The sequence below is a fragment of the Phacochoerus africanus genome, chromosome 8 (genome assembly GCF_016906955.1).
Source record: "Phacochoerus africanus isolate WHEZ1 chromosome 8, ROS_Pafr_v1, whole genome shotgun sequence".
Classification (NCBI taxonomy): domain Eukaryota; kingdom Metazoa; phylum Chordata; class Mammalia; order Artiodactyla; family Suidae; genus Phacochoerus; species Phacochoerus africanus.
Genome location: NC_062551.1, coordinates 88,602,501 through 88,628,575, shown reverse-complemented (window position 1 = coordinate 88,628,575; position 26,075 = coordinate 88,602,501). Strand labels below are relative to the sequence as shown.

The following is a 26,075-nucleotide window of genomic DNA, read 5'->3' as shown; positions in this document are numbered from 1 at the left end:
TTCCCAGGCTAGGGGTCCAATCAGAGCTACAGCCATGATGGGAACTCCTGTTTCTTTCTTGTTATATTCACTAGTTTGTTTGTTTGTTTGTTTTAGATTCCATATGTAAGTGATATCGTACAGTATTTGTCTTTGTCTGATTTATTTCACTTAGCATAATATCCTCCAGGTCCATCTATATCCTTCCAAATGGCACAATTTCACCCTTCTTCCTCTTTTTCTTTTCCTTCTTCTTTTTTCAGGGCCATACCACAACATATGGAAGTTCCCAGACTAGGGGTCGAATCAGAGATGCAGTTGCTGGCCTATGCCACAGCCACAGCATCACCAGATCTGAGCCAACTCTGAGACCTACACTGCAGCTCACATTAAAGCTGGATCCTTAACCCACTGAGTGAGGCCAAGGATTGAACCCACATCCTCATGGATACTAGTCAGGTTCATTACCACTGAGCCACAATGGAACTCCAAAATTTCGTTCTTTCTTAGCCGTGTTTCATTGTATACATATGCCACATCTCCTTTATCCATTCATCTGTGGATGAACACTTAGGTTGCTCTGTATCTCCCCCCCCCCCCCCCCCCCCCCCCCGGCCACCCTGAGGCATCTGGAGTTGCCAGGCCAGGCAGCGAATCCAAGCCACAGTTGCAACTTACACCACCGCTGCAGCAATGCCGGATCCTTTAACCCACTGTGCCGGGCCAGGGATCCAACCTGCATCCTTTGCGATGCAGAGGTGCTGCTGATCCTTTTGCACCATAGTGGTAATCCCAGTTGCTTCCATATCTTGGCAATTGTAAATAATGCTGCTATGAACATTGAGGTGCCTGAATTTTTTTTTTTTTTTTTTTGGCTGCTCTTGTGGCATATGGAAGTTCCAAGACCAGGAATCAAACTCACACCACAGCAGTGACCCAAGCCACAGCAGTGACAATGCCAGCCACAGCAGTGACTTAACCCCCTGAGTCACCAGGGTACTCCTGCATGTATATTTTTGAATTAGTGTTTTAGGGTTTTTTTTGGATATAGGCCCCGAGTGGAATTGCTGGGTCATAAGGTAGTTCTATTTTTACTTTTTTCAGAAATCTCCATACCACTTTCCACTGTGGCTGCATCAATTAACATTCCCACCAACTGTGGATGAATGTTCCCTTTTCTCCACATTCTCAGCAACATTTGCTATTTGAGATCTTTTTTTTTTTTTTTGCCTTTTCTAGGGCCGCTCCCAAGCTAGGGGTCGAATCAGAGGTGCACCTGCCAGCCTACACCAGAATCACAGCAATGCGGGATCCAAGTCGAGTCTGCAACCTACACCACAGCTCACAGCAATGCTGGATCCTTAACCCACTGAGCGAGGCCAGGGATCAAACCTGCAACCTCATGGTTCCTAGTCAGATCTGTTCACCACTGCGCCACAATGGGAACTCCTGAGATCTTTTTGACGATCACCATTCTGACAGGTGTGAAGTGATATCTTATTGTGGTTTTAATTTGCATTTCTCTGATGATTAAGGGTGTCGAGCATCCTTTCATGTACCTGTTGGCCATCTGTGTGCCTTTCTTGGAAGAATGTATGTTCAGGTCTTCTGCCCATATTTTAACAAGGTTGTTTGTTTGTTTGTTTTTTGATGTTGAGTTATAGGAGCTGTTTATATATCCTGGATATTAACCCGTGATCAAGTATATCACTAGCAAGTATTTTCTCCCATTCAGTCATTTTATCTTGTTGATCATTTCCTTTGCTGTGCAAAAGCTTTTAAGTCTAGGAGTTCCCTCCTGGCATGGTGGGTTAAGGATCCAGCGTTGTCACTATTGTGGCTCTGGTTACAGCTGTGGCACAGGTTTGATTCCTGGCCCAGGGAAATTTGTATACCACTGGCATGGCTTTTGGAGTTCCCTCTGTTGTGCAGCAGTTAAGGATCAATGTTGTCTCTGCGGTGGTTTGGGTCACTACTGAGGTTTGGGTTCAATCCCAGGCCCAGCACAGTGGGTTAGGGGTCCAGCAACGCCACATCCTGCAGGTAGGGCAAACAAACAAACAAACAAACAAAAACTTTTAAGTCTAACTAGGTCCCATTTGTTTCTTTTTGGTTTTCTTTTATTTTTAGGAGAGAGATCCAAGAAAATACTGCTATGACTTATGTCAAAGAGTGTTCTGCCTCTGCCTCTTTGTTTTCTTATAGGGGTTTTATGGTTCCTGGTCTTACGTTTATGTCTTTAATCCATTTTGAGTTTATTTTTGTATATGGTGTGAGAAAATGTTCTAATTTCATTCTTTTGCACGTAACCGTCCAGTTTTCCCAGCACCACTTATTAAAGCGATTGTCCTTGTCTCCTTTGTCACAGATTAATTGACCTTAAGCGTTTACTTCTGGGCTCTCTAGTCTGTTCCACTGATCTTTTGTGTCTGTTTTTATGCCAATACCATGGTGTTTTGATTACCGTAGCTTTGTAGTAGCTCACAATTTTTCTTTCTTTCTTTCTTTCTTTTTTTTTTTTTTTGTCTTTTTACAGCTGTACTCATGGCATATAGAAATTCCCAGTCTGGGGGTGAAATCAGAGCTGCAGCTGCCGACCTACACCACAGCCCGCAACACCATATCGGAGCTGTGTCTGCAACCTATACCACAGCTAACCGCAATGCCAGATCCTTAACCCACTGAGTGAGGCCAGGGATCGAACCTGCATCCTCATGGATACTAATTGGGTTTGTTACTGCTGAGTCACCACTCAACTCCAGTTGAGAACTTTTCTGATGTTGGTTATGTGGTAATTTAGAAAGAGGATCTCCCCACTGTCAAGGGCTCATCTTCCCTACATTTAGTTCTACCTTAGGGGTGTCAGCAGGAAAGCATTTGCCAGAAGAAGGTTTAATGAAGGAACTATTTACAAAGGTGTGGGCAGGAAGGATGAAGTACTTTGGGGCTCACGGCAGTGGAATAGTCCCTACCCTGAAGGCCAAAAGGAGCAAGAGGAAGGTGTCTTAAGAATTCTGGCAGGGAGTTCCTGCTATGGAGCAGTGACATCTTGGGAGGACTGGGATGCGGGTTCGATTCCTGCCTGGCACAGTTGGTTAAGGATTCTGTGTTGCTACAGCTGTGGCTTAGGTTGCTACTTTGGCTCAGATCTCACCCCTGACCCCAGAACTCCATATGCTGCAGGGCGGCCAAGAAAAAAAAAAAGAAGAATCTGGCAGGAGTTGTGGGGGCAGGCCACCCAATAGAAGCTTGGCTTTCAGTGGAGAAACACAGTCACTGCTCTCATTCTCTCTCTCCCTCTTCCTTCTGATCTCCTGGCAGTGTCTCCTACCAGCCAAACTTCACCTAAAACCATAAGGCCAGGGGACCCAGGTGAGACACTCACTGGGAGTCAGACCCAGGACACAGGGCAGGGCGGAGCAGCCTGGAGAATGGAGATCAGGCGAACAGTAGCCAGCCCTGGGCATTTTCTTCTCTTCATGGACTTGGTTTGGCTTCACGGAGGGGCTGAGAGACAGTGGGCTGTGCCTGGCGCTGGAACACACTTTCTCTCCTTCCAGGCACAGGTTACCTTGCCCACGAGGCTGTCCCCATCCTGGAGTTAATCTCTCCCTTCCTGGGCTTCCTTGATTCTCACTGCCTAGCCCATCACTCAGCTCAGTGATTTGGCATTATTCTCTGCATGGTTTTGTCTCCCCAAGGAACAGTTCTATTATTCTCTACCCTGTGAGCTCTTTGCAGGCAGAGGCCTGAGCCAAAGAGGGCCATTTGCTCTGACACAGGGCCTAGCACAGGCCAGGTGCCCATGTTTGCTGAGTGAACTGAGTCCATGGTCTCACCCACCTCACACTGCCTTGGTATGCAGGGTCTGGGCACGATGTGTATGTCTGTTTTCCTAAGTACACAGGAGCTCTGTGGTGGCAAGTGGCCCAGGCCTGGCACACAGCAGGCATCAAAATTTGTCTGGGGAGTTCCCCCTGTGGCTCATCGGAAACAAGACTAGCATCCATGAGGACACAGGTTTAATCTCTGGCCTAGCTCAGTGGGTGAAGGATCAAGTGTTGCCATGAGCTGTGGTGTAGGTCACAGAGGCAGCTCGGATCCCACGTTGCTGTGGTTGGGTGTAGGCCAATTCAACCCCTAGCCTGGTAACCTACATATGCTGTGGGTGTGGCCCTAAAAAGACCAAAAAAAAAAAAAAGTTGTTTGAATTGTACTGGATAGGACCATCCATCTTTCTTTCATTCATTCAATAATTTTGAGATCCTACTATATGCCAGGACTTGGGCTCAGCCCTGGGGAACAACACAACACAAAGTCCCTGCCTTCATGGGGCCTCCATTCTAATGGGGGAAGCAGAAAAAGAAGGAATGGAAAATGGACATTATTAAAGACTGCAGTACGTGCTGTATAGAAAATAAACGAGTTGACAGGACAAACCACTAAATGGATGGGCGTTTATGTGGGGGAGGGGCACATCAGGCAAAGCCTTTCTGGGGAGATGACATGTAAGCTGAGACCTGAAAAAGAGTGGACATGGAGAGCTGGAGACGGTGTTCTAGGCAGAAGGGGACAGTAAGAGCAAAGCGAAGGCCTAGAGGTGTTTCTGGGACCCTGGGGGATTCACAGTTTCAGCCTGAAGACGGGCACATGGGGAAGTTAAGAGGGGTTACGGAATTCAGTTTCGGGAACTGCCTGGGGCCAGGTCCTGGGTTGGGGGTTGGAGGGGAAAGGATAGCCCTTCTTAATGCCACTCTTGCTGCCTGTTGCCTAGCACCACAGCAAACAGTGCTGCTGGCAGGCCCGGCCCTTGCTCCCTCAGTGCCCCTCTGACTGGCAGCAACTGTCAAATGACCAGTCACGGAGGCTTTGCCAACCTCCTCCCCTGGAATATTTTAGAGGTAAGTCAGAAAATAACCAGCAGCCTCCAAAACCCGACTTTTTCTCGTGCATACCTTACAAGGGTGTATTTGGCTGCCCTTGGGTGTTAATCTCCCACCCCCTTGCATTAGACAGAGAGATATAAATATACCACCGCAGGCAGCACTCATAACCTGGATAAATGACCCGCACCAGGCCCTGGTCACACACAGACCCCACAGAGGACTCTCCACACATCCGCTTGCGAGCGCCCCTGATGCTCTCACCCTTCAGTCCTCAAGTCACTTGTAGGCACAGTCACACACACACACTGTATACACGCCCCTCAGCCCAGTCACGACAGCCACAGCATGGCCACACGGACACTCCACAACCAGCACCAGCACCACTCACAAAACCACCGCCGCCTCGCTATACAGTCACACGCTCCTATGCCCACTCACAGGCATGTACCCCCCCTCCAGTCATCACAGGGTCACGCGTGGACACACAATGCCGGTCTCCCAGCCACACTCCATACGCACAAACACGTGGCGTTCATACAGTCGCCAGCAGGCACAGAGATCACAACACACAGCCCACACGCGTTCAACAGAGCCGCACTGCTGCCCCACCCCCACCCCTCGCTGCAGGCCTCTCTGATTAAAGATATCCAGCCCCTCCGCTTGTTATGGTGCACAGCATTCTTCTGCGATTGAGTCAAAGAGCTCCCCAGACAGAGGGGCTAAGTGGAAAAAAGGCATCAGGAGGGAGAATGCCGGAGGCCCAGGTCTGGAAGGGGCCAGACAGCTTCTCGCTTAGGGAGAAAGCAAGCCTTCAGTGTTGAAGTTTGATCCCCACACTGGTGGGCTTCGAACTCGGGGGAAGGGAGCGCGCCTTGGAGTGGACCGCACTGCGGGCGGGGGTGACAGGTGGAGCAAGCGGAGAGACCCCAGGAGACCTCGCAGCGCAGGGGCGGAGAGCGGGTTAAATACGGACTCAACCTTAGAGGCTCCAACCCTCCCGAGCAGTCCTCCCACCGCCCTTCTCCAGGCTCCCGACTGTCCCCAAATGGACGGGGTGTGGCGTTACCCTTCCTCCTCCAGCCCTTGGCGACAGCTGCGGGGCACAGCTCTCAGGCGCCGGGGGAATCGCAGGGCGGCGGCGGACACCCCTGAACTCCTGCGGGCGGCGGGCGGGGTGCTGGGTCCCTCGAGGTCCCCAACCCCACACCCTGCCCCCTCCCGGGACGGCCAGGCAAGGCAAGGCAAGCGCTCCCCTGGAGCTGCAGAGCCACCTTCCTCCCCGCACCCCCGCAGCTAGGACCCTTGAAAGGGAAGGGTGGAGAGAGAGAAGGTTCGGGAAGACCTCGGGATGGCCGGTTTTGGAGACGCCGACCCCCCCATACCCCTCTCCCCCGGCTGGTCCCGGGAGGGGCGGCCTCTCCCCGCCCCTGGGCCGCGTGGCCGCTCCCTCCTCCCGCGGAGGAGCCCGGGCCAAGTGGGCGCGCCCGGCCCGGGGCCGGCGGGATCCGGTGTCGGCTGCAGCTGGCAGTGCTGCTGGCGGGCGCGGGCGGCCCGCGGGGCCGGCTATTAATACCGCGGCCGCCCAGCCCGGGTCGCGCAGCCATGGCCAGCCCGGAGCCCCGGCGCGGCGGGGACGGCGCCGCCCAGGCCGCGAGGTAGGAGCGTCCCGGGCCCGCGTCGCCGCCTCTGGGGAGGGGGTGCCGGCCGGATCCCCTCCCCGCGCGAGCGCCTGTCGCCGGGGCGGGGGGCGGGGCAGGGGTCCAGCCGGGGTGGGGCACGGGGCGGAGCCACCGGTGAAGGGAGACCGGGGAGTCCAGCCTGGCCAGCACCTCCGTTTGTCTGGGGCTTTTTATAGTCCCCCCTCCCCCTCCCACGGGCGGCGTGAGGGTTAACCCCTTCACAATAGAGGGCATCAACCGTCAGATGCCCTTCGGCCCATAGGGGCCAAAGACGCTACCCGTTTTCTTTCATTCCTCACCCCAAAGGCAAGTGGAGATGGAGGCCTCCAGCTGCTGAATTCGCCCTGTGGAAGATGCTTGGTGCAAGGTTGGGAAGCGGCCAGCTTAGAGTTGAGAGTTCAGGAAGCTCATTCTCTCTGGTCCGGGGCCTGGCATGGTGTGGGGGGAGGGTCTCCTGTCCTAGACCCGCAGGAGGGCCTTGGCTGGCCAGGAGCCCTGGAGGGAAGGCTCTGTCCCTCCCTCCCTCCCTCCATCCATCCCTCCATCCATCCTCATAGTCAGCTTGCCACTGGTTAGGGGGAAGGGACCTGTGGCTGAAGGGTTTGAGGTGAGGAGGCAGCGTTTCCGCCCCAGGTTAGCCTGTAGCCCTGGACTTCCTACTGTACCAAGAGGTAGAGGTGCAGATACACACACGTGACGCCCCTCCACTGTCACAGTTTGACACATACACTCACTTGTACTGCGGTACCCACATGTGGGTACACACGGAGTCAGCCACACACCAACTCAGGCCTGCACAGGGTCACAAACACTCCAGCCATAGCCTTGCTGGACAGGGTTGGGAGCTGCTGGAATCCTTGAGGGACAGGGACAGAGTGGCAGAGGTGGCCCAAGGAAACCTGAAGTCAGGGGTCACAGCTGAGGTGCCTCCCTTGCCCCCTACCTCCCATCATCACCTTTTTCCCCCAGCTCCTTAGAGAGAGGCAGCTGTGTGAGGGCAGCACCTAACAGAGGCCTGGCACTGTGGGTGGGGTGACCGAGGCAACGTAGTGTGTGGTAACAGCGCTGCCTGCGAGTCAGGAGACCTAGGTTCTACTTCCAGCTTTGCCACTTGACCTTGGGCAAGTTTCCCCTTGGATCTCAGTCCATTGCTGCCTGTCTTCTACAGAGCCCCACCCTGGGGTATAGAGAAAATAACTGCGCTTGTCCTTAGAAAATGGACTGTCAGGGAAGACAGACCCAGGCACTTCCATAATACAAAGCACTTAGTACAAAGATGAGCTGCATACAAAGTGCCTTGAGAACACGAGAATGTGGGTTGTCTGGGAGATGCTTCACAGAGGAGGTGGAGTTTGAGCAGGGCTTGAGGGTATGTAGAAATTTGTTAGCTAAATAGATATAAATATATTTTGAATGCTAGGGCCAAGCTCTATTATATCTGCAGTAGCTGTTTGACTTCTTTCAGACCTCATGCCTATTCTAAGAGGAGAGTGATAAAAAGGAGCTCTGGCTCTGGAGCCAGACTGCCAGCCTTCTCTAGGCTCCACCATCTACAAACTATAGAACTTGGAGATTTTTTTTTTTTTTTTTTTTTTTTTGGCTTTTTAGGGCCGCACACACGGCACATGGAGGTTCTCAGGCTAGGGGTTGAATCAGAGCCACAGCTGCCGGCCTACACCACTGCCACAGCAACAGCAGATCTGAGCCACATCTGCAACCTATACCACAGCTTATGGCAACGCCAGATCCTTGGGCCACTGATTGAGGCCAGGGATCAAACCCGCAATCTCATGGTTCCTAGTCGGATCATCTCCACTGCGCCACCATAGGAACTCCAGAACCTTGAGATCTGTAGTCCACTTTGGTTTCCTCATCTAAAAAATGGGGATAATAGATGAGCATTGTATAAAAGAGTATTCTTGTGCCTGGGACACAATTACATCATTCCAGGGTGGTGGGATGAGCAGCCGGAACATGGTATGAGGGCTGTCTGCTGGGAAAGCAGGGACTCTGTCGAGGATCTGGGTAGGGCTGACTGGCTGAGCAGGTCCACCCTTCCCAGCTCTAGGAGATCTACCTTTCCAGGTAGTAGGACGGTTCTCTAGTCAGGTGGCATATAGCGAGCTATATTTTCTCAGCTGGTCTCTTTAGATACTGTGGGCTAGGAGTAGGGGGTGTAAAAAGTTAACACATGTTGGAGTTCCTGTCGTGGCTCGCTGGTTAACGAATCCGACTAGGAACCATGAGGTTGCAGGTTTGATCCCTGGCCTTGCTCAGTGGGTTAAGGATCTGGCGTTGCCATGAGCTGTGGTGTAGGTTGCAGATGTGGCTCGGATCCCACGTTGCTGTGGCTCTGGTGTAGGCCGATAGCTACAGCTCCGATTCAACCCCTAGCCTGGGAACCTCCATATGCCGTGGGAGTGGCTCAAGAAAAGGCAAACAGGAGTTCCCGTCGTGGCGCAGTGGTTAACGAATCCGACTAGGAACCATGAGCTTGCGGGTTTGGTCCCTGCCCTTGCTCAGTGGGTTAACGATCCAGCGTTGCCGTGATCTGTGGTGTAGGTTGCAGACGCGGCTCGGATCCCGCGTTGCTGTGGCTCTGGCGTAGGCCGGTGACTACAGCTCCGATTGGACCCCTAGCCTGGGAACCTCCATATGCTGCGGAAGCGGCCCAAAGAAATAGCAAAAAGACCAAAAAAAAAAAAAAAAAAAGCAAACAAACAAAAAGTTAACACAGGTTCCAGATCATCAAGCACTGGGTAGGTTGTGGGGAGTAATGTGAGATGAGGCTGAAGCGTGTTGGGGCCACATGGCGAAGGGCTTGGAATTTTTGCTAAGCAGTTGGCTCTCTGTGGGTGAAGTGGAGCAACATGGTTTACTTTATATTACGGCAAGCCGCAGCACTGTCAAAGATAGACTGAGAGGAGAAGGCTCGTGGGAAGGCTGGTACAGAAGTGCAGGTGAGAAGTGATGACTTGGACAAGGGCCCGGGCAGTGGGGTGAAGAGGGGGGTGGAGAATGGAGACTTTCTGGGATAGAAATGTCACTTCTCAGTGAGTTTGGTTGTTTCATGACTGCTTGTCTCATCAGCCTGGTATATGGTGACGTGTTTCTCTGAGCTGGAAAATACAGGAGTAACAAGCTCAGGGAGAAGGATGGTTTGGTGGCAGATGAGTTTGAGGGGCCAAGTAACATCAGCTAAAGATGTCTAAAAAAACCCACTCCATCTCTGGCAAAGGGACGTGAATGGACTAGGTGATTGTTGAGTTGTCTTCAGGCTTTAGGTTTCAGTGCACCCAGTGACCTCTGGAGCCTGGTGAAGCCACACGTTTTGTGGTTTCTAGAGAGCCACCAGGAGATGCAAAAGGGAAGCCAGGGCTTCTCGGAGTGTTAGAGAGGAGGATGGAGAACACAATGATTTAGAATAAAAATAATCTTTGCTAGAAACTTGGGGGTAAGAAACAGCACTTAAAACTTGAACACAAGTAAGCCTTTTCAAGGCAAATAAATCAAATTCTATGATATGAGGGGCTTTTCATTTACACTTTCTATCAAAAAAAGTTTATGGAAACCACATTCAGATACTCCAAATGCACCAGTTATAAAACAGACAGCATTTTTTTTTTTTGTCTTTTTAGGGCTGCACCTGCAGCATATGGAAGTTCCCAGACTAGGGGTCAAATCAGAGCTGTAGCTACCAGCCTACACCACAGTCACAGCAATGCCACATCTGAGCCACGTCTGTGACCTACACCACAGCTCACAGCAATGCCAGATCCTTACCCACTGAGCGGGGCCAGAGATCAAACCATCATTCTCACGGACGCTTGCTAGGTTCATTACTGCTAAGCCGCAAAGGGAATTCCAAGAACCATTTGAAACAGAAAATACCGGGAGTTCCTGTTGTGTGGGTTAAGAACCCGAACTGGCTAGTATCCTTGAGGATTCGGCTCTGATCCCTGGCCCCACTCAGTGGTTTGAGGATCCTGTGTTGCCACAAGCTGAGGCATAGGTTGCAGGTGAGGCTTGGATCTGATGTTGCTGTGGCTGTGGTGTAGGCTGGCAGCTGCAGCTCCGATTTGATCCCTAACCTGGGACCATATGCCACTGGTATGGCCCTAAAAAAGACAGGGGGGAAAAAAGGGGGATCATAGAACCCAAGTTTAAGAGCACTTGCTGAGCTCCATGCTCCAGAAAACAGCCAGCAGCTTACTGCAGAGAAATGCCCTTCCTCATGGGGCCTAGGTCGGAACAGCAGATGCCTCTCTTGTTTACCCACAAGAAAGCCAGACACAGACCCTAAAATGCCCATTCTTTGTCTCATAAATGATTAGCTGAACTGTTTGTCCCCAGTGACCAATCTGGACAAAGTGCCTGCTAACCTGACCAAAGTTTCATCAGGCTGTAGCCCTCCCCAAGAGCCCCTGAACTTGTCCTTAACACTGGAACTGTGAGCAAACCGCTCTGAAGGGAATTAGCCGGCCTCAGGGGCAAACGCTCCCTGGTCCACTGTCTGACCATTCCCTCCTCCAGCCTCCCTGTGCCTGGTCTTTCTAGCCTATTGACTCCTCCCTATAAAAGAAACTCTCTTGCAACATGCGTGGACCTAGGGATTCCCATACTAAGTGAAATAAGTCAGGCAGAGAATGACACACATTGGATGATACAACATATATAAGGAATCTTAAAAATAATGCAAATGAACTTATTTACACAAGAGAAATAGACTCATAGACATAGAAAACGACCTTCTGGTTACTAAAGGGGAGAGCAGGGGTGGAGGGATAAATGAGGAATTTGGGATGAACAGGTACACACTGCTGTATATTACATAACCTGGGAGTTCCCGTTGTGGTGCATTGGAAACAAATCTGACTGGCATCCGTGAGGATGAGGGTTTGATGCCTGGTCTTGCTCAGTGGGTTAGCGATCCGGCATTGCGGTGTAGGTCTCACTGTGGTGGTTGTGTGTGTACCTGGAGCTGTGGTATAGGTCTTAGACGCAGCTCGGATCCTGTGTTGCTGTGGCTGTGGCCTAGGCCGACAGCTGTAGCTCCGATGTGACCCCTAGCCTGGGAATTTCCATATGCCGCAAGTGCAGCCCTAAAAAAGCAAAAAGAAAAAAAGTAAAATAGATAACCAGCAAGGACCTACTGTATAGCAAGCACAGGGGACAACATCCAGTATCTCGTAATAACTTATAATGGAAAGGAAACTGAAAAATAATATATATATATATATATATATATATATATATATATATAGAGAGAGAGAGAGAGAGAGAGAGAGAGAGAGAGAGAGAATGAGCGAGTGAGAAGTGGCCAGGATGGGCCAATTCTTACAAGATGGTTTTACAGGAACAAGAGATATGATTTAAAAGCATCTGGTGTGAAAAAAATGTCTTAAGAGTTTTAGCATTTGGAGTTCCCGTCGTGGCGCAGTGGTTAACAAATCCGACTAGGAACCATGAGCTTGCGGGTTTGGTCCCTGCCCTTGCTCAGTGGGTTAACAATCTGGCGTTGCTGTGAGCTGTGGTGTAGGTTGCAGACGCGGCTCGGATCCTGCGTTGCTGTGGCTCTGGTGTAGGCCGGTGACTACAGTTCCGATTCGAGCCTAGCCTGGGAACCTCCATATGTCGCAGGAGCGGCCCAAGAAATGGCAAAAAGACAAAAAAAAAAAGAGTTTTAGCATTTGTTAAGAATGTGGTGGAGCTGCCCTATATGCAAGGGCATCTTTTTATTTATTTATTTATTTATTTATTTATTTATTTTTGCTCTTTTTTTGTCTTTTCTAGGACCCGCACCTGTGGCATATGGAGGTTCCCAGGTTAGGAGTCTAATTGGAGCTGTATCCTCCGGCTTACACCAGAGCAACAGCAACACCAGATCTGAACCACGTGTGCGACCTACACCACAGCTCACTGCAAGCCGGATCCTTAACCCACTGAGCGAAGCCAGGGATCGAACCCGCAACCTCATCGTTCCTAGTCGGATTCATTAACCAGTGAGCCACGACGGGAACTCCCGCAAGGGCATCTTGACGGCAGCCAGAGAAGTGTAGCGGCCAGAGACACTCACCTGGGTCCTGCTTCCTATGCCCATCTCCAAACCATAGCGAGCCTGTCCGTGGAGCCTGTCAGAAAGAAGTGACCCAAAGGAGGAGGGCACTGAAAACCTTGGCGTGCATGGAATAAGCGAAGGATAAATCACTTTCTTTAAGTGTTTAAAGAACTTACATGGAAAAGAGGTTACCTTTGTCTAATTCTGGGAAGAACAATCAAGTCTAGGGAAAAATTGCAGGGAAGCTTTTACCTCAATACTAGAATTTTCTTATGACAGCGGAACAAGTAGTGGCTTAGGTGTGAGTTTCCTGTCCTGGAAGCAGAGCCATGGACCACACGGGGATGTTGTCAGGTTTAAGCAGTGGGCTGTGTGGGGATAGGTGGATGGATAGGAGGGGCAGACAAGTGCCCTCTGAGAAGTGAGAACTTGACATAAGCCAGGTCTGTGGCTTGGTGGCTCTGTCACAAACCATCCTTGGATTGCGGCTGCCCTCTCACCTTGTCATTTCTCTTGCAGGGAAACAAGAGCAGAGGCCACTTCTCCTCTTCAGGAGGGGAACTCTGAATCCCTCTATCAGTTGGGGACCTGGAACCCAGAAGTTACTCTCTCTTTGGAGGGGACCTTGAACTTAGAGGACATTCTCTACCTGGGGGACCCAGTTGACCTTGACGAGGCCCTGTATGTGGAGGAGACCGAGAAGCCGGAGGAGACGCTGCATATTGAGGAGACCAGGCTGCCGGATGAGGCCCTGTATGTGGAAGAGCCCGTGAAGCCGGAGGAGATGCTGTACGTGGAGGAGACTGTGAAGCCGGAGGAGATAGTGTGTGTGGAACAGACCACGAAGCCAGGAGAGACCACAAGCCCAAAGCCGATCGCCTATGGGGGAGAGACAGTCCCGAGTGAGGAGAAACCTAACCCTGAGGAGAGCCTCAGAGCCAAGCCAAATCCCAGCACAGATGGGAGCCTGAGCTTAGAGGACCTGGAGTTGCTGGAGGGGCGTTTCCAGCAGTGTGTCCAAGCCGTGGCCCAGCTGGAAGAGGAGAGGGATCAGCTCATCCATGAGCTCGTGTTGCTCCGGGAACCAGCCCTGCAGGAGGTGCAACAGGTCCACCAGGACATCCTCGCTGCCTACAAACTGCACGCCCAGGCAGAGCTGGAGAGGGATGGGCTGCGGGAGGAGATTCGGCTTGTCAAGCAGAAGCTGTTCAAGGTGACGAAGGAATGTGTGGCGTACCAGTACCAGCTGGAGTGCCGCCGGCAGGACGTGGCCCAGTTTGCCGATTTCCGGGAAGTGCTGACGGCCCGGGCAGCCCAGCTCTCGGAGGAACTAGCCCAGCTCCGGGATGCCTATCAGAAGCAGAAGGAGCAGTTACGGCAACAGCTCGAAGCACCTCCAAGCCAGAGGGATGGGCACTTTCTCCAGGAGAGCCGGCGGCTCTCTGCCCGGTTTGAGAACCTCATGGCAGAGAGCCGTCAGGGCCTGGAGGAGGAGTATGAGCCTCAGCTACTGCGGCTCCTGGAGAGGAAAGAAGCTGCGGCTAAAGCCCTGCAGAAAACCCAGGCCGAGATCCAGGAGATGAAGGAGGCTCTGAGACCCCTGCAGGCAGAGGCCCGGCAGCTCCATCTGCAAAACAGGAACCTGGAGGACCAGATCACCCTTGTGAGACAAAAACGAGACGAGGAAGTGCAGCAGTACAGGGTAGGCCCTTGGGCATGAGAGGAAGTGTGGTCTTTTAGTCTGGGGAGGAAAAGGTGGCCAGAGTCAAATGTGTCTGGGCTGTTGGCTAGTGTCACATCTGGGAGGAACAACTTGTTCTTTGGGGTCACTTTTTTTTTTCTTTTTAGGGCTGCACCCACAGCATATGGAGTTTCCCAGGCTAGGGGTCAAACTGGAGCCACAGCCACAGCAATGCGGGATCCGAGCCTTGTCTGCAACCAACACCACAGCTCACAGCAACACCGGATCCTTAACCCACTGAGCAAGGCCAGGATTGAACCCGAAACCTCGTGGTTAGTAATCGGATTCATTTCCGCTGTGCCATAATGGGAGCTTCTCACTCACGTCTTTGCTCCGTTTTCCATTTCTTTCTTTCTTTCTTTTTTAAAATCTTTTTGCCATTTCTTTTTTTTTTTTTTTTTTTTTGTCTTTTTGCTATTTCTTTGGACAGCTCCCGCAGCATATGGAGGTTCCCAGGCTAGGGGTCTAATGGGAGCTGTAGCCACTGGCCTACGCCAGAGCCACAGCAATGCGGGATCCGAGCCTCGTCTGCGACCTACACCACAGCTCACAGCAACGCCGGATCGTTAACCTACTGAGCAAGGGCAGGGACCGAACCCGCAACCTCATGGTTCCCAGTTGGATTCGTTAACCACTGCGCCAAGACGGGAACTCCATCTTATTGCCATTTCTTGAGCCGCTCCCACGGCACATGGAGGTTCCCAGGCTAGGGGTCTAATTGGAGCTGTAGCTGCCAGCCCACGCCAGAGCCACAGCAATGCAGGATCCGAGCCGCGTCTGCGACCTACACCACAGCTCATGGCAACGCCATATCTGTAACCCACTGAGCAAGGCCAGGGATCGAACCCACAACCTCATGGTTCCTAGTCAGATTTGTTAACCACTGCGCCACGAAGGGAACTCCCGTTTTCCATTTCTTTCATTTGGGCCTGTGCCAGGGCTGAAAGTAACCTGCATTCTTAGTTTACACAGCGTTTTGATGCCAATGATCTCACTGGATCTTCATTAATCCTCCAAGTCAACTATTATCATTTTTTTATAGATGAAAAACTGAGGCTTGGTGAGTTGAAGTAATTTGAACTCTAGGCTGACCAACCCCAAGTATCTCAGTGCTCTTTCCGTAGCACAATTTTGCAACCCCAAGTGAATCACACCTGGGTTTAAACAGCGCAGGAGGTAATGAGGCTAAGTAGAATTCATTCGCTTCCCTTCCCCATATTCACCCTCAAGCCCCATCTATTTGATCTCTGGTCAAAGTTTTCCAGTCTTAAAAAACTGGGATGAAATCTATAAATCTCTATTCCTCATTTTCCTTTTTTGTGCATTTGTTACCATTTCACTTGTATTCAAGCTATTTCTGATTGTGAGCCAGTTCTAATTCCTTTTAGAATAGAGCAGCCTATAAACACTAAGGGCATAAACACTTCTCTCCCCCACAGACTGTGAGCTTTCAGAAAGTAGGGAGTATGTTTTTCTTATCTCTGCCACCAGGCTCAGAGTACACATCAATTAAGTGCTGACTTAAGGGCTGCTGGGCACCGTGAGGCGACTACAGAAGTGTGGCGCTTTTCAGAGTGTCACCAAATGCAAGTTCGTGTGCCTGACGCACAATGAGGTCAAACAAACCAAACGAAACGTCGGAGTTTGGACCAGAGAAAGGTTTGAAGGCCCATGGAAGGAGAACAGGTAGCTTGTGCCCCCTCAACCCTGAACTCCCTGAAGCGTTTCAGCAGAGCATTTTTAAGGGCCAAGGTGAGGGTTGGTGGGCCACAGGGTATGTGATCAGCTCGTGCACAAGTCTCTCATTGGCTGATGTTGAGGTAATGGGTGTTAACATTATTAATTCTTAGGTGCCAGAAGATCTGGAGGCTTTGTGCTCATGATCATCAAGTAGTTTATTTTTTCCATTTGATGGTGGTGGTTTTTAACATCAGAAAAACTGAGGAAATATGCATCAGATATAATTATCTAGATACTTCAAAGAGGAGCTAAAGCGGCGGCTATGTGGGAGGGTCTGGTTCCGTTACAAGAGCAGTACTTTTGTCTTTGGAAACACACATTCTTGGGGTACCTGCTGTGGTGCATTGGGATTGGTGATGTCTCTGGAACCCTGAGACGCAGTTTCGGCACAGGGGGCTAAGGATCTGGCCTTGCTTCAGCATAGGTCGAAACTGTGGCTCAGATCCCTGGTCCGGGAACTCTGCACGCCAAGGGGCGGCCAAAAAATAAAAAATGAATCACACGTGCCTTTATTTATTTTTGGCTTTGCCTTCGGCCTGTGTAAGTTCCCGGGCCAGGGATCAGACCAAGCCACATCAGTGACCCAAGCCACTGCAGTGACAATGCCAGATCCTTAACACACTGCACCACGAGAGAAAGCTCCCAATTTTATTTTATATTTTTTTCTTTTTAGGGTCTCACCTGAAGCATATGGAAGTTCCCAGGCTAGGGGTTGTATCAGACCTGCAGCTGCCGGCCTGCATCACAGTCCCAGCAATGGCAGATCCCAGTTGTGTCTGCAACCTACACCAGAGCTCATGGCAATGCTGGATCCTTAACCCAATGTGTGAGGCCTGGGATTGAACCCGTGTCCTCATGGATACTAGTCAGGTATGTTACCACTGAGCCACAAGGGGAACTCCCAATTTTAATATATTTTATTTAAACCAAGAGATCTAAAATATAACTTGGGCGCATGAGGAAGATGAAAAGCTGGCAGGTGAATTGAACTGTAAAGGTAGGTCAGGACAGAGCACATTAGATTTTGAAATCCAAACTAGGGAGTTTGGACTCTATTAAGTGGTCAGTTACATCCTTAAAGATATTTAAGCAAGGGAATTAACATGATTGCCTCTCTAAGGAAACAGAAGTGGTGGCAGTGTGTAAGATGCGCTAGAGACCCAGGGGCAAGGGAGACTAAGGAAGCTACTACAGGTAAGTGGAGACAGCAGGAAAAAGAGGAAGGATGCAAGAACAAATGTAGAATAAGTGTGACTATAAAATGAGTGGTATGGAGTTCTCATTGTGGGAATGAACCTGACTAGTATCCATGAGGATGGGGGTTTGACCTCTGTGGGTTAAGGATTTGGAATTGCCCTGAGTGGTGTAGGTTGCAGACATGGCCCAGGTCTGACGTTGCTGTGGTGGTGGTATAGGCCTGCAGCTGCAGCTCCGATTTGACCCCTAGCCTGGGAAGCTCCATATGCCATGGGTGCAGGCCTAAAAATGAAATGAAATAAAATAATAAGTGGCTTGGAGAGATGTGAAGTCAAAGAGGATGCTAAAATTTCAGGCAGGAGTTCCTGCTGTGGCTCAGGTCGTTGTGGAGGTGCGGGTTTGATTCCCAGACCAGTGTTGCCACCACTGTCTGGAATTCAACCCCTGGCCCAGGAACAGGGTGCACCTGTAAAAAATAAATAAATAAATAAAGCAAAGATTTCAGGCAAATGTAATTAGGATAGTGGTGCCATAAGTAGGGAAGTCTTTGGATTAGAATTTCTGATGCAGTACTAGGGTTGTAGAGGTTTTTTTTTTTTTTTTTTTTGTCTTTTTAGGGCCCCACCCACGGCACATGGAGGTTCCCAGGCTAGGGGTCTAATCAGAGCTACAGCTGCCAGCCTACACCACAGCCACAGCAATGCCGGATCCTTAATCCACTGAGCAAGGTCAGGGATCAAACCTGCAACCTCATAGTTCCTAGTTAGATTCATTTCTGCTGCACCATGACGGGAACTCTTGAGTTGTAGAATTTTACCCCAGTGACTTTCATCACTGTCCTGGAGTTGCTTCAGATTCAAAGATCTGTGCAGCTTTCCAAAGATGGTTCTGGAGTTCCCCCTGTAGTGTAGTGGGTTAGGGATCTGATGCTGTCAAAGCTGCCACTTGGATTCAATCCCTGGCCCAGAACTTCCATGTCTCCACTGCGGCCAATAAACAAATAATTTTTTTAAAAAGAGATCATTCTTGGAGTTCCCATTGTGGCTCAAAAGTAATGAACCTGACTAGTAACCTTCAGGATGCGGGTTTGATCCCTGGCCTCTCATTCTTTTTAGGGCTTCACGTGCAGCATATATAAGTTCCCAGGCTAGGGGTCGAATCAGAGCTGCAGCTGCAGGCCTATGCCAGTCACAGCAATACCAGATCTGTAGGTCTGTGACCTATACCACAGCTTGCAGCAATGGCAGATCCTTAAGCCACTGATGGAGGCCAGGGATTGAACCCACATCCTTATGGATACTAGTTGGGTTCATTTCTGCTGAGCCACAATGGGAACGCCTATGAAAAACAATCTTGATGAGTGTATCCCATCATTATAGATAAAGTAGAAATAAAAGTCTGAAGGAGCTAATTCTTTATGAAATGGCTTCTTTCTAAACTGCCAAAGGTCACATATGGCATCTGATTGCTTTTCAAAGATACACTTCACTCTTTTTGTCTTTTTAGGGCCACACCCAAGGCATATGGAGGTTCCCAGGCTAGGGGTAGAATAGGACCTGTAGCTGCTGGCCAGATCCCCTTGCTGTATGGCAGGACCCATCACCCATCTGTTCCAAATGCAACAGTCTGCATCCACCAACCCCAAAGTCCCCATCAGTCCTCCTGTTTATCCCCTCTGCCCTGGCAAACACAGGTCGGTCCTCCATGTCCATGATCTGCTTTGTAGATAGATCATTTGTACCATATTTTAGACTCCACATATAAGTGATATCACATGGTATCTCTTCCTGACTTCCTTCACTCAGTATGAAGAGTTTCTAGTTCCATCTGTGTTGCTGCAAATGGCATTATTTTATCCTTTTCATGGCTGAGAGTATTCCATTTTATAAATGTACCACATCTTCTTAATCCATTCATCTGCCAGTGGATATTTAGGTTGTTTCCATATCTTGGCTATTGTGAATAGTGCTGCAGTCTACTTACAGGAGCATGCATCTTTCAATGAAAGTTTTGTCCAGATATATGCCCAGGAGTGGGATTGCTGGATCATATGGTAGTTCTTTATTTGGGTTTCTGAGGAATTTCCATACTGTTTTCCAGAGTGGTTGTACCAATTTACATTCCCACCAACAGGGAAGGAAGGTCCCCTTTTCTCCACATCCTCTCCAACATTTGTTGTTGACTTGTTAAGATGGCTACTCTAACTGGTGTGAGGTGGTACCTCATTGTAGCTTTGATTTGCTTTTCTCTAATAATTAGTGATGTTGAGCATTTTTTCATGTGCCTGCTGGCCATCTGTGTGTTTTCTTTGGAGAAATGCCTCTTTAGGTCTTTTGTCCATTTTTTTCGATTTTTTTTTTTTTTTGCCTTTTAGGGCCACACTTGCAGCATATAGAGGTTCCCAGGGTAGGGGTCAAATCAGAGCCACTCTGCAACCTACACCACAGCTCACGGCAATGCCAGATCTGTAACCCACTGAGCAAGGCCAGGGATTGATCCCAAAACCTCATTTCCACCACGGCATGTGGAAATTACTGGGCCAGCACTTGTGGCCTGTGCTGGATCCTCAACTGACAAAGGTTTACTCTCCAAAATATACAAACTACTCATACAATTCAACAAAAAAAATAGGAGTTCCCATCTCGGCTGGTGTTGCTGTTGTTGTGGCACAGGTCAGCAGCTATAGCTCAGATTCGACCCCTAGCCGGGGAACCTCCATGTGCCACGGGTGCGGCCCTAAAAAGACAAAATAAATAAATAAAAATAATAATATTAAAAACAAACAAAAAAATGTCTAGTAGCCACACTAAAAATGTAACAGGTGAAATTAATGCATTTTATTTAACTCAATATATCAAAAATATTATCATTGCAACATGATTAAAACCTGAGGCATTAGGAGTTCCTGTTGTGACTCAGCAGTAACAAACCTAATATCCATGAGGATGCAGGTTCGATCCCTGGCATCCATCAGTGGGTTATGGATCCGGCCTTGCTATAAGCTGTAGTGTAGGTCGCAGAGTGGCTCAGCCCCCACTTTGCTGTGGCTGGCAAATGCTGCTCCAATTCGACCCCATCCCTGGAACTTCCATATGCCGCAGGTTGTGGCCCTAAAAAGACAAAACAAAAATTTGAAGTATCATACACACACACACACACACACTTACATATATATGTATACCCACACACTTCGTGTGTGTATGCCAAGTCTTAGAAATCTGCTGGGTTATTTTACACTACAGCACATCGACTAGCTCTATTACAAGTATTCAGTAGCCAGAGGTGGCTAGTGACTTCCATACTGGACAGTGAAAACCAGAGGAGAAATGGAAGGTCTAGTTAGAGGTAAGGTCAAACTAGAGGGGGTCTGAATGCCAGACTAAAGAAAGTGGAAAGCCTATAAATAATGGAGATGATAAAGCGGTTTTAGGAAGTTAACCTAGTGGTGCCTCATATGATTAAGACTGGAGACTGTCCTTAATGCTTGTCCTTCTAACAACACTTCATCCTCTGTTAAGAGCTTATCATTGATGGGGCAGACTGCCTTCCCAAGCATGTACTTTTGAGGCCTGGGAAAGTGGGGCACAGAGATATGCAGATGCTATCCTTTAGAGAACATGCTCATAGGTGGTAAGGCCTCATCTCTGTGTGGAAATGTGGTTAGGCACTAAAAAAGACCTTTTGCCAATGTTGATGAAAGTTGAGATTCAGGAGTTTCCATCGTGGCTCAGTGGTTAATGAATCCGACGAGGAACCATGAGGTTGCGGGTTCGATCCCTGGCCTTGCTCAGTGGGTTAAGGATCCCAAGTTGCTGTGGCTGTGGTGTACGCTGGTGGCTAAAGCTCCGATTCGACCCCTAGCCTGGGAACCTCCATATGCCGTAGGAGCGGCCCAAGCAATGGCAAAAAAGACAAAAAAAAGGCAAAAAAAGAAAGTTGAGATTCAACCAGAGTATCAAACACTGCAGATTGACACGCCACAGATATATAAAGAATTACTCAAAGAACGAATTATTTAGGCTCTTTTAATGATAGTATGCACTCAAACTTGGATTCTTAGGTTATTATTCTTCAAAATCAGAATTTTGAAGAATTTCCTACAAGGTGCAGTGGGCTAAGGATCTGGTGTTGACACTGCAACAGCTTGGGTTGCTGCAATGGGTTGGGTTTGATCCTTGGTCTGACCAAAAAAACCAAAAAAATTTAAAAAAATGAAAATGTCTGCCAATTCTAGTGCTCCCTTCCCAACTCCCCCAATGCTTCCTGGGGGCCCATGTCAGCTAGCTATAAAGCCAGAGACCGATGTGCTGACATCTTCCTTAGGTCTTTCCTCAGGTATTAATCCTAGGCAGAGGCAATGTACAGAACACATCCTGCCCAGTTTCGGTAGAATAGGAAGTAGTCATGTGAGGACCCCTGAGGGCCTCCAGGACGTAACACCTCCACCTTCCAACTTAGCACTTTAGAATCAACTGTCCTTATGCATAGCAAGCAAAGGATATAGAAAATGAACAACCATGATATCCTCAATAATAAAGCATCTATTTGCACCTTATAGTAAGTACTAAGATATCTCTGACTTAAAGGAGCTTCAAATATAAAACCATATTTACCATTTTTCCTTTGATAAACAACTCAAACATCTTCTAAAAACGGACTTGTTATAGAACAACTTTCCTAAAATTCTAGTTAATATTCAAGAAAAATTGCTTACACAAAGACTTGATTTCTTTCAACATAAAATGATTAGGAGTTCCTGCCGTGGCTCAGCAGTAACAAACCCAATTAGTATCCATGAGAATGGGGGTTCAATCTCCGGCCTGGCTCAGTGGGTTAAGGATCCGGCGTTGCCCTGAGCTGAGGTGTAGGTTGCAGATGTGGCTCAGACTTGTATTGCTGTGGCTGTGACAGAGGTTGGCAGCTAAAGCTCTAATTGACCCCCAGCCTGGGAACTTCCATATGCCACAGGTGCAGCCCTAAAAAGACAAAAAAAAAAAGAAAGCTGTAGTAAACAGGCAAGATGCCTTTTAGGTCACCATTTTCAAAAATAGTATGTCAAAACAATGTCAGGAGCTGCCTATAGCACAGTGGGTTAAGGTCTTGTCACTGCATTGCATTGGCTCAGGTTTGATTCCTAACCTGGGAACTTTCTCGTGCCACGGGCATGCCAAAACCCCCCACAGCTTCTTAAGATAATGAATCTGTCAGTCAACCTCAACACTGCTCTGCAGATTAAACAATGTGTAAGAAAGTGCTTTGTAATATTACAGACAATGTCAGGTTTTTCTTGTTTGGCTCATCAGAAATGTTCTTGATCCTCTCATGCAGGAACAGCTGGAGGAAATGGAAGAACGGCAGAGGCAGCTAAAAAGTGGGGTACAGCTCCAGCAACAGAAGAACAAAGAGATGGAGCAGCTAAGGATCAGCCTTGCTGAAGAGCTCTCAACTTATAAGTCAGTTTTTGCTTCTACCCAAATCTCAACCAACCCTGGCTGAGGGAATGTTGGGGAGGGCTGATGTTGCTCAGGGGAAATTTCTCTTGACAGTGAAAAGCCAAAAAAGTAATTTGAGAAGTGATTTTCAAATTGCGCTCACCCTTAGACAGATGGAAAATGGCTTTCTTTTTTTTAAGGGCTATGCTACCCAAGAGCCTGGAACGGGCTAGTGCTCCCACTTCTGAGGCGGGTGGAATTGAGGCACAGTCTCAAGGTGATCCTTGTGGGTACAAGAGTGGTGTTTGCATTGAATTGCTGCTTTCCTAACCTGAAAATACTAATGCCTTAAAAAAATACTAAGTGTGTGTCTAATGACAAATAAGTCATTTAGGGATAACATATACCTGCAAATGCATTCAGGCTTCATTTGGAATGTTTCAATTTCTAGCAGGACTTAAAGTTTGCCTGAATTATCATCAGGAAGTCTAGAACAGGATACAACATCTAGATTCTGTGCATTTCTACTTTCCTCATCCTACCTGACCCCATCTGCTAACTCAGTTATGCTGCCTGATTCAGACTATGACAAAGGAGGCGAAGAAGGCTAAATTAATCTGTTAACAGTTGTGTCAGAAGCTGAAGAGGGTGTTGTTTATAGACTAAAGGTACATGACTGTTGCTTACTTTGCTAAACAAGCAACACTTATCCACTAATTTCTTTACTTAATAGTATGTTCTCTATTCTTCATATTCTCCTGGATAAAGAATCTAAAGATTAAAAAAGGTCTGTCAAGTTCAATACTAGATCAATGTCCCTAATTTTTTTATGGCCGCACCCCAGCATATGTAAATTCCCAAGCCACTGCAGTCAGATTTTTCTTTCTGATCCCATTGCACCACAGTGGGAACTCCTTGCAGTTGGATTCTTAACCCACTGCATCACAGCGGTAACTCCCAAATGTCCATAATTTTTAATTCACTAAGTAATCCTACATCCTAGATACAAATTCACAAATAATTATAACTGGTACTTCCCCTAACTTCCTAGGGTTTTGTTTTAATTTTTATTTGCTAGCCACACCTGCAGCCTATCCAAGTTTCCAGGCCAGGGATCAAATCCTAGCAGTAGCTGAGACCTATGCCAAGCTGTGGCAATGCTGAATCTTTAACACACTATGCCAGGCCAGGGATCAAACTTGCACAGCCCCAGAGACAATGCCAAATCCCTAACCTGCTGAGCCACAGTGGGAACTTTTCTTTTTTTGATTTCTGTTTTCTAGGGCTGCACCCATGGCATATGGAAGTTCCCTGGGTAAGGGTCGAATTAGAGCTGCATCTTCAACCTATGCCACAGCTCATAGCAACACCAGATCTTTAATCCACTGAGCAAGGTTAGGGATAGAACCCTGCATCCTCATGGATACTAGTCAGGTTCTTAACCTGTTGAGCCACAACATTAACTCCCTCCTGTTTTATCTAGGCATAACTGACTACACTTATTGTTTGGGAGATTTCCAGAACATTGTAATTGAAGAAAATGATGTTAAACACTTCTGCACAGATCAGATTTAAAGTACAAGGGGGGAATTCCCTTGTGGCTCAGCAAGTTAAGGATTGTTTTGACACTGCCAATGCTTGGGTAACTGCTATGGTACAGGTTCAAGCCCTAGCCTGGGAACTTCCCTATACCTCAGATGTGGCCAAAAAGAAAAAAAAAAAAAAAGGCACGATTAACCCAAAGAACTATAGAATTCTAGGCCTTATAATATCTGTGTGAGGTTAATGTGGGCATAGAAAATTTTTAGATAGTCCCTCCCATCATTATTACACAGGTCACCATTCATTCTGTTTTACAAATAGGAGGCACCCAATTATTTGCTAGGGGAAAGTCTTCCCTGATTAGATATAAATCACACTCTTGGCAATCTGTCCCCAGCATAGCCTGAATTAAGCTTCCAAAGTTTTGTTGAAAACTTTATATTGTATTATTTCAGTTGCAGAAAGTTTAAACTTATATCCTTTTCTCTCTCAACTTTACAGGGGCTGTTTAGAAATGTACGGTCGAATCTGTAACCAAGAAACAACCAAAAAAAACTTAGCAAAGGATCACTAAGTACCTTTTGGACAATCTTTTTTTCCAAACAGAAGGGAGTGCCAGGGACTTGGCAAGCACTTCACCCTGGGAAAGTTACAAACACTGGCTGACCTGTTTAAAAAAGATTCTGGAGGCAGAATACTATCAGTCAACTCTTAGCTGGATTCTATTTCAATGGCTGCTGGTACTGATCTCAATGCACTGAGGAATGGAAAAGTGAGTCTCCCATCACCCAGCAGCAACCTTCCATATGTACAATAAGTAGAGGATGAATGTACAGACATACCTTCAGTGCTGTGAAGAATGTACCTTGTCTTGTGTTGACCCAAACCAAAAGCTTTTTTTGGAACACAGGTGGGATCTTTAAAAAAAGGCAGCCAGTTTTCATTACAGTTGACCCTTGAACAACATGGGGATTAACTTGCATATATCCAAGGTTGCTCCATATCTGTGGATTCAACCAACCACTAGAGTAGTACTGTGGTGTTTACTATTGAAAAGTATCTGTGGACCTGCACAGTTCTAGCCCTCGTTTTCAACGGTCCACTGTATTTGGGTTTACAGTTTGAATTCTTTTGTGCCATGAGAGTTAAGAGTTTAAATGAATCCTTTTACAAAGTTAATTTTTCTTTAAGTCTGTGCCGATTTGTGTAGATTTACTCTTGTATAAAGGTAATTTTCACTATACTCTAAAAGAACTACAGACTTAGAAAAACAACAACAACAACAACAAACCCAATCGAGATTTCCCTAAGGATCTTACTCATGAAAATGATTCTGGGTCAGAGTGATGTACTCAGTTAAATTGGGTGAATGGCAAAGAACCAGCCATTTTATCTAGATATGGCACCTGGCTTTAAAGAGCCTATTTTTCTAACCTCTAAGTACAGGCCCCAGTGAAAAACACACTGGGGAGATTCAACCTCTCTATGAGAAAAGGTCAAACACCTTTTCCAAATTTAATATTGCCTTAAATTCTGCCACACTGCCTTTGATATTCTTGAAAGTCCATGTAGTTCTCTAGAGATAGACTTCAAAAAGATGTTATTTTATCAAAGACTAATCTGTGCACCTCTGATTCAGTGTTTTATGTCTTTCACTTTCCCTGGAGTAAAGCTCTTTTCTATACTTCTGGGTCTATTATATTTAATTCTGTTCTTGGTAGTCAAAGAGCACAGGAAATAAATGTCATCTGAACAGCTCTTTTAGAAGCCACAGATGTGTTTGATGGATGTTATACATTAAATAAAACCCATAAGCATGGG

General features: G+C 48.0%; 1 protein-coding gene across 4 annotated transcripts; it reads left to right on the top strand.

Annotated features, from left to right (window-relative positions):
* The first annotated feature begins 6,407 nt into the window (after positions 1-6,407).
* Positions 6,408-26,075, top strand: SYNC (syncoilin, intermediate filament protein). 4 transcript variants are annotated; one of them, XR_007136568.1, is made up of 5 exons: positions 6,408-6,520; positions 13,122-14,304; positions 22,609-22,733; positions 22,913-23,380; positions 24,756-24,816. XR_007136568.1 is itself a non-coding variant. In XM_047793070.1 (5 exons), exons 1-5 carry the CDS (start codon positions 6,468-6,470, stop codon positions 24,764-24,766), a joined length of 1,458 nt encoding a protein of 485 aa, XP_047649026.1. In that variant the 5' UTR covers positions 6,409-6,467; the 3' UTR covers positions 24,767-24,819. The 4 variants fall into 4 exon arrangements, 3 of the variants coding, with proteins under 3 accessions (XP_047649026.1, XP_047649027.1, XP_047649028.1); XM_047793070.1 differs by having other exon boundaries at positions 6,409-6,520; positions 22,913-22,998; positions 24,756-24,819; XM_047793071.1 differs by having other exon boundaries at positions 6,410-6,520; positions 22,913-22,989; positions 24,756-24,817.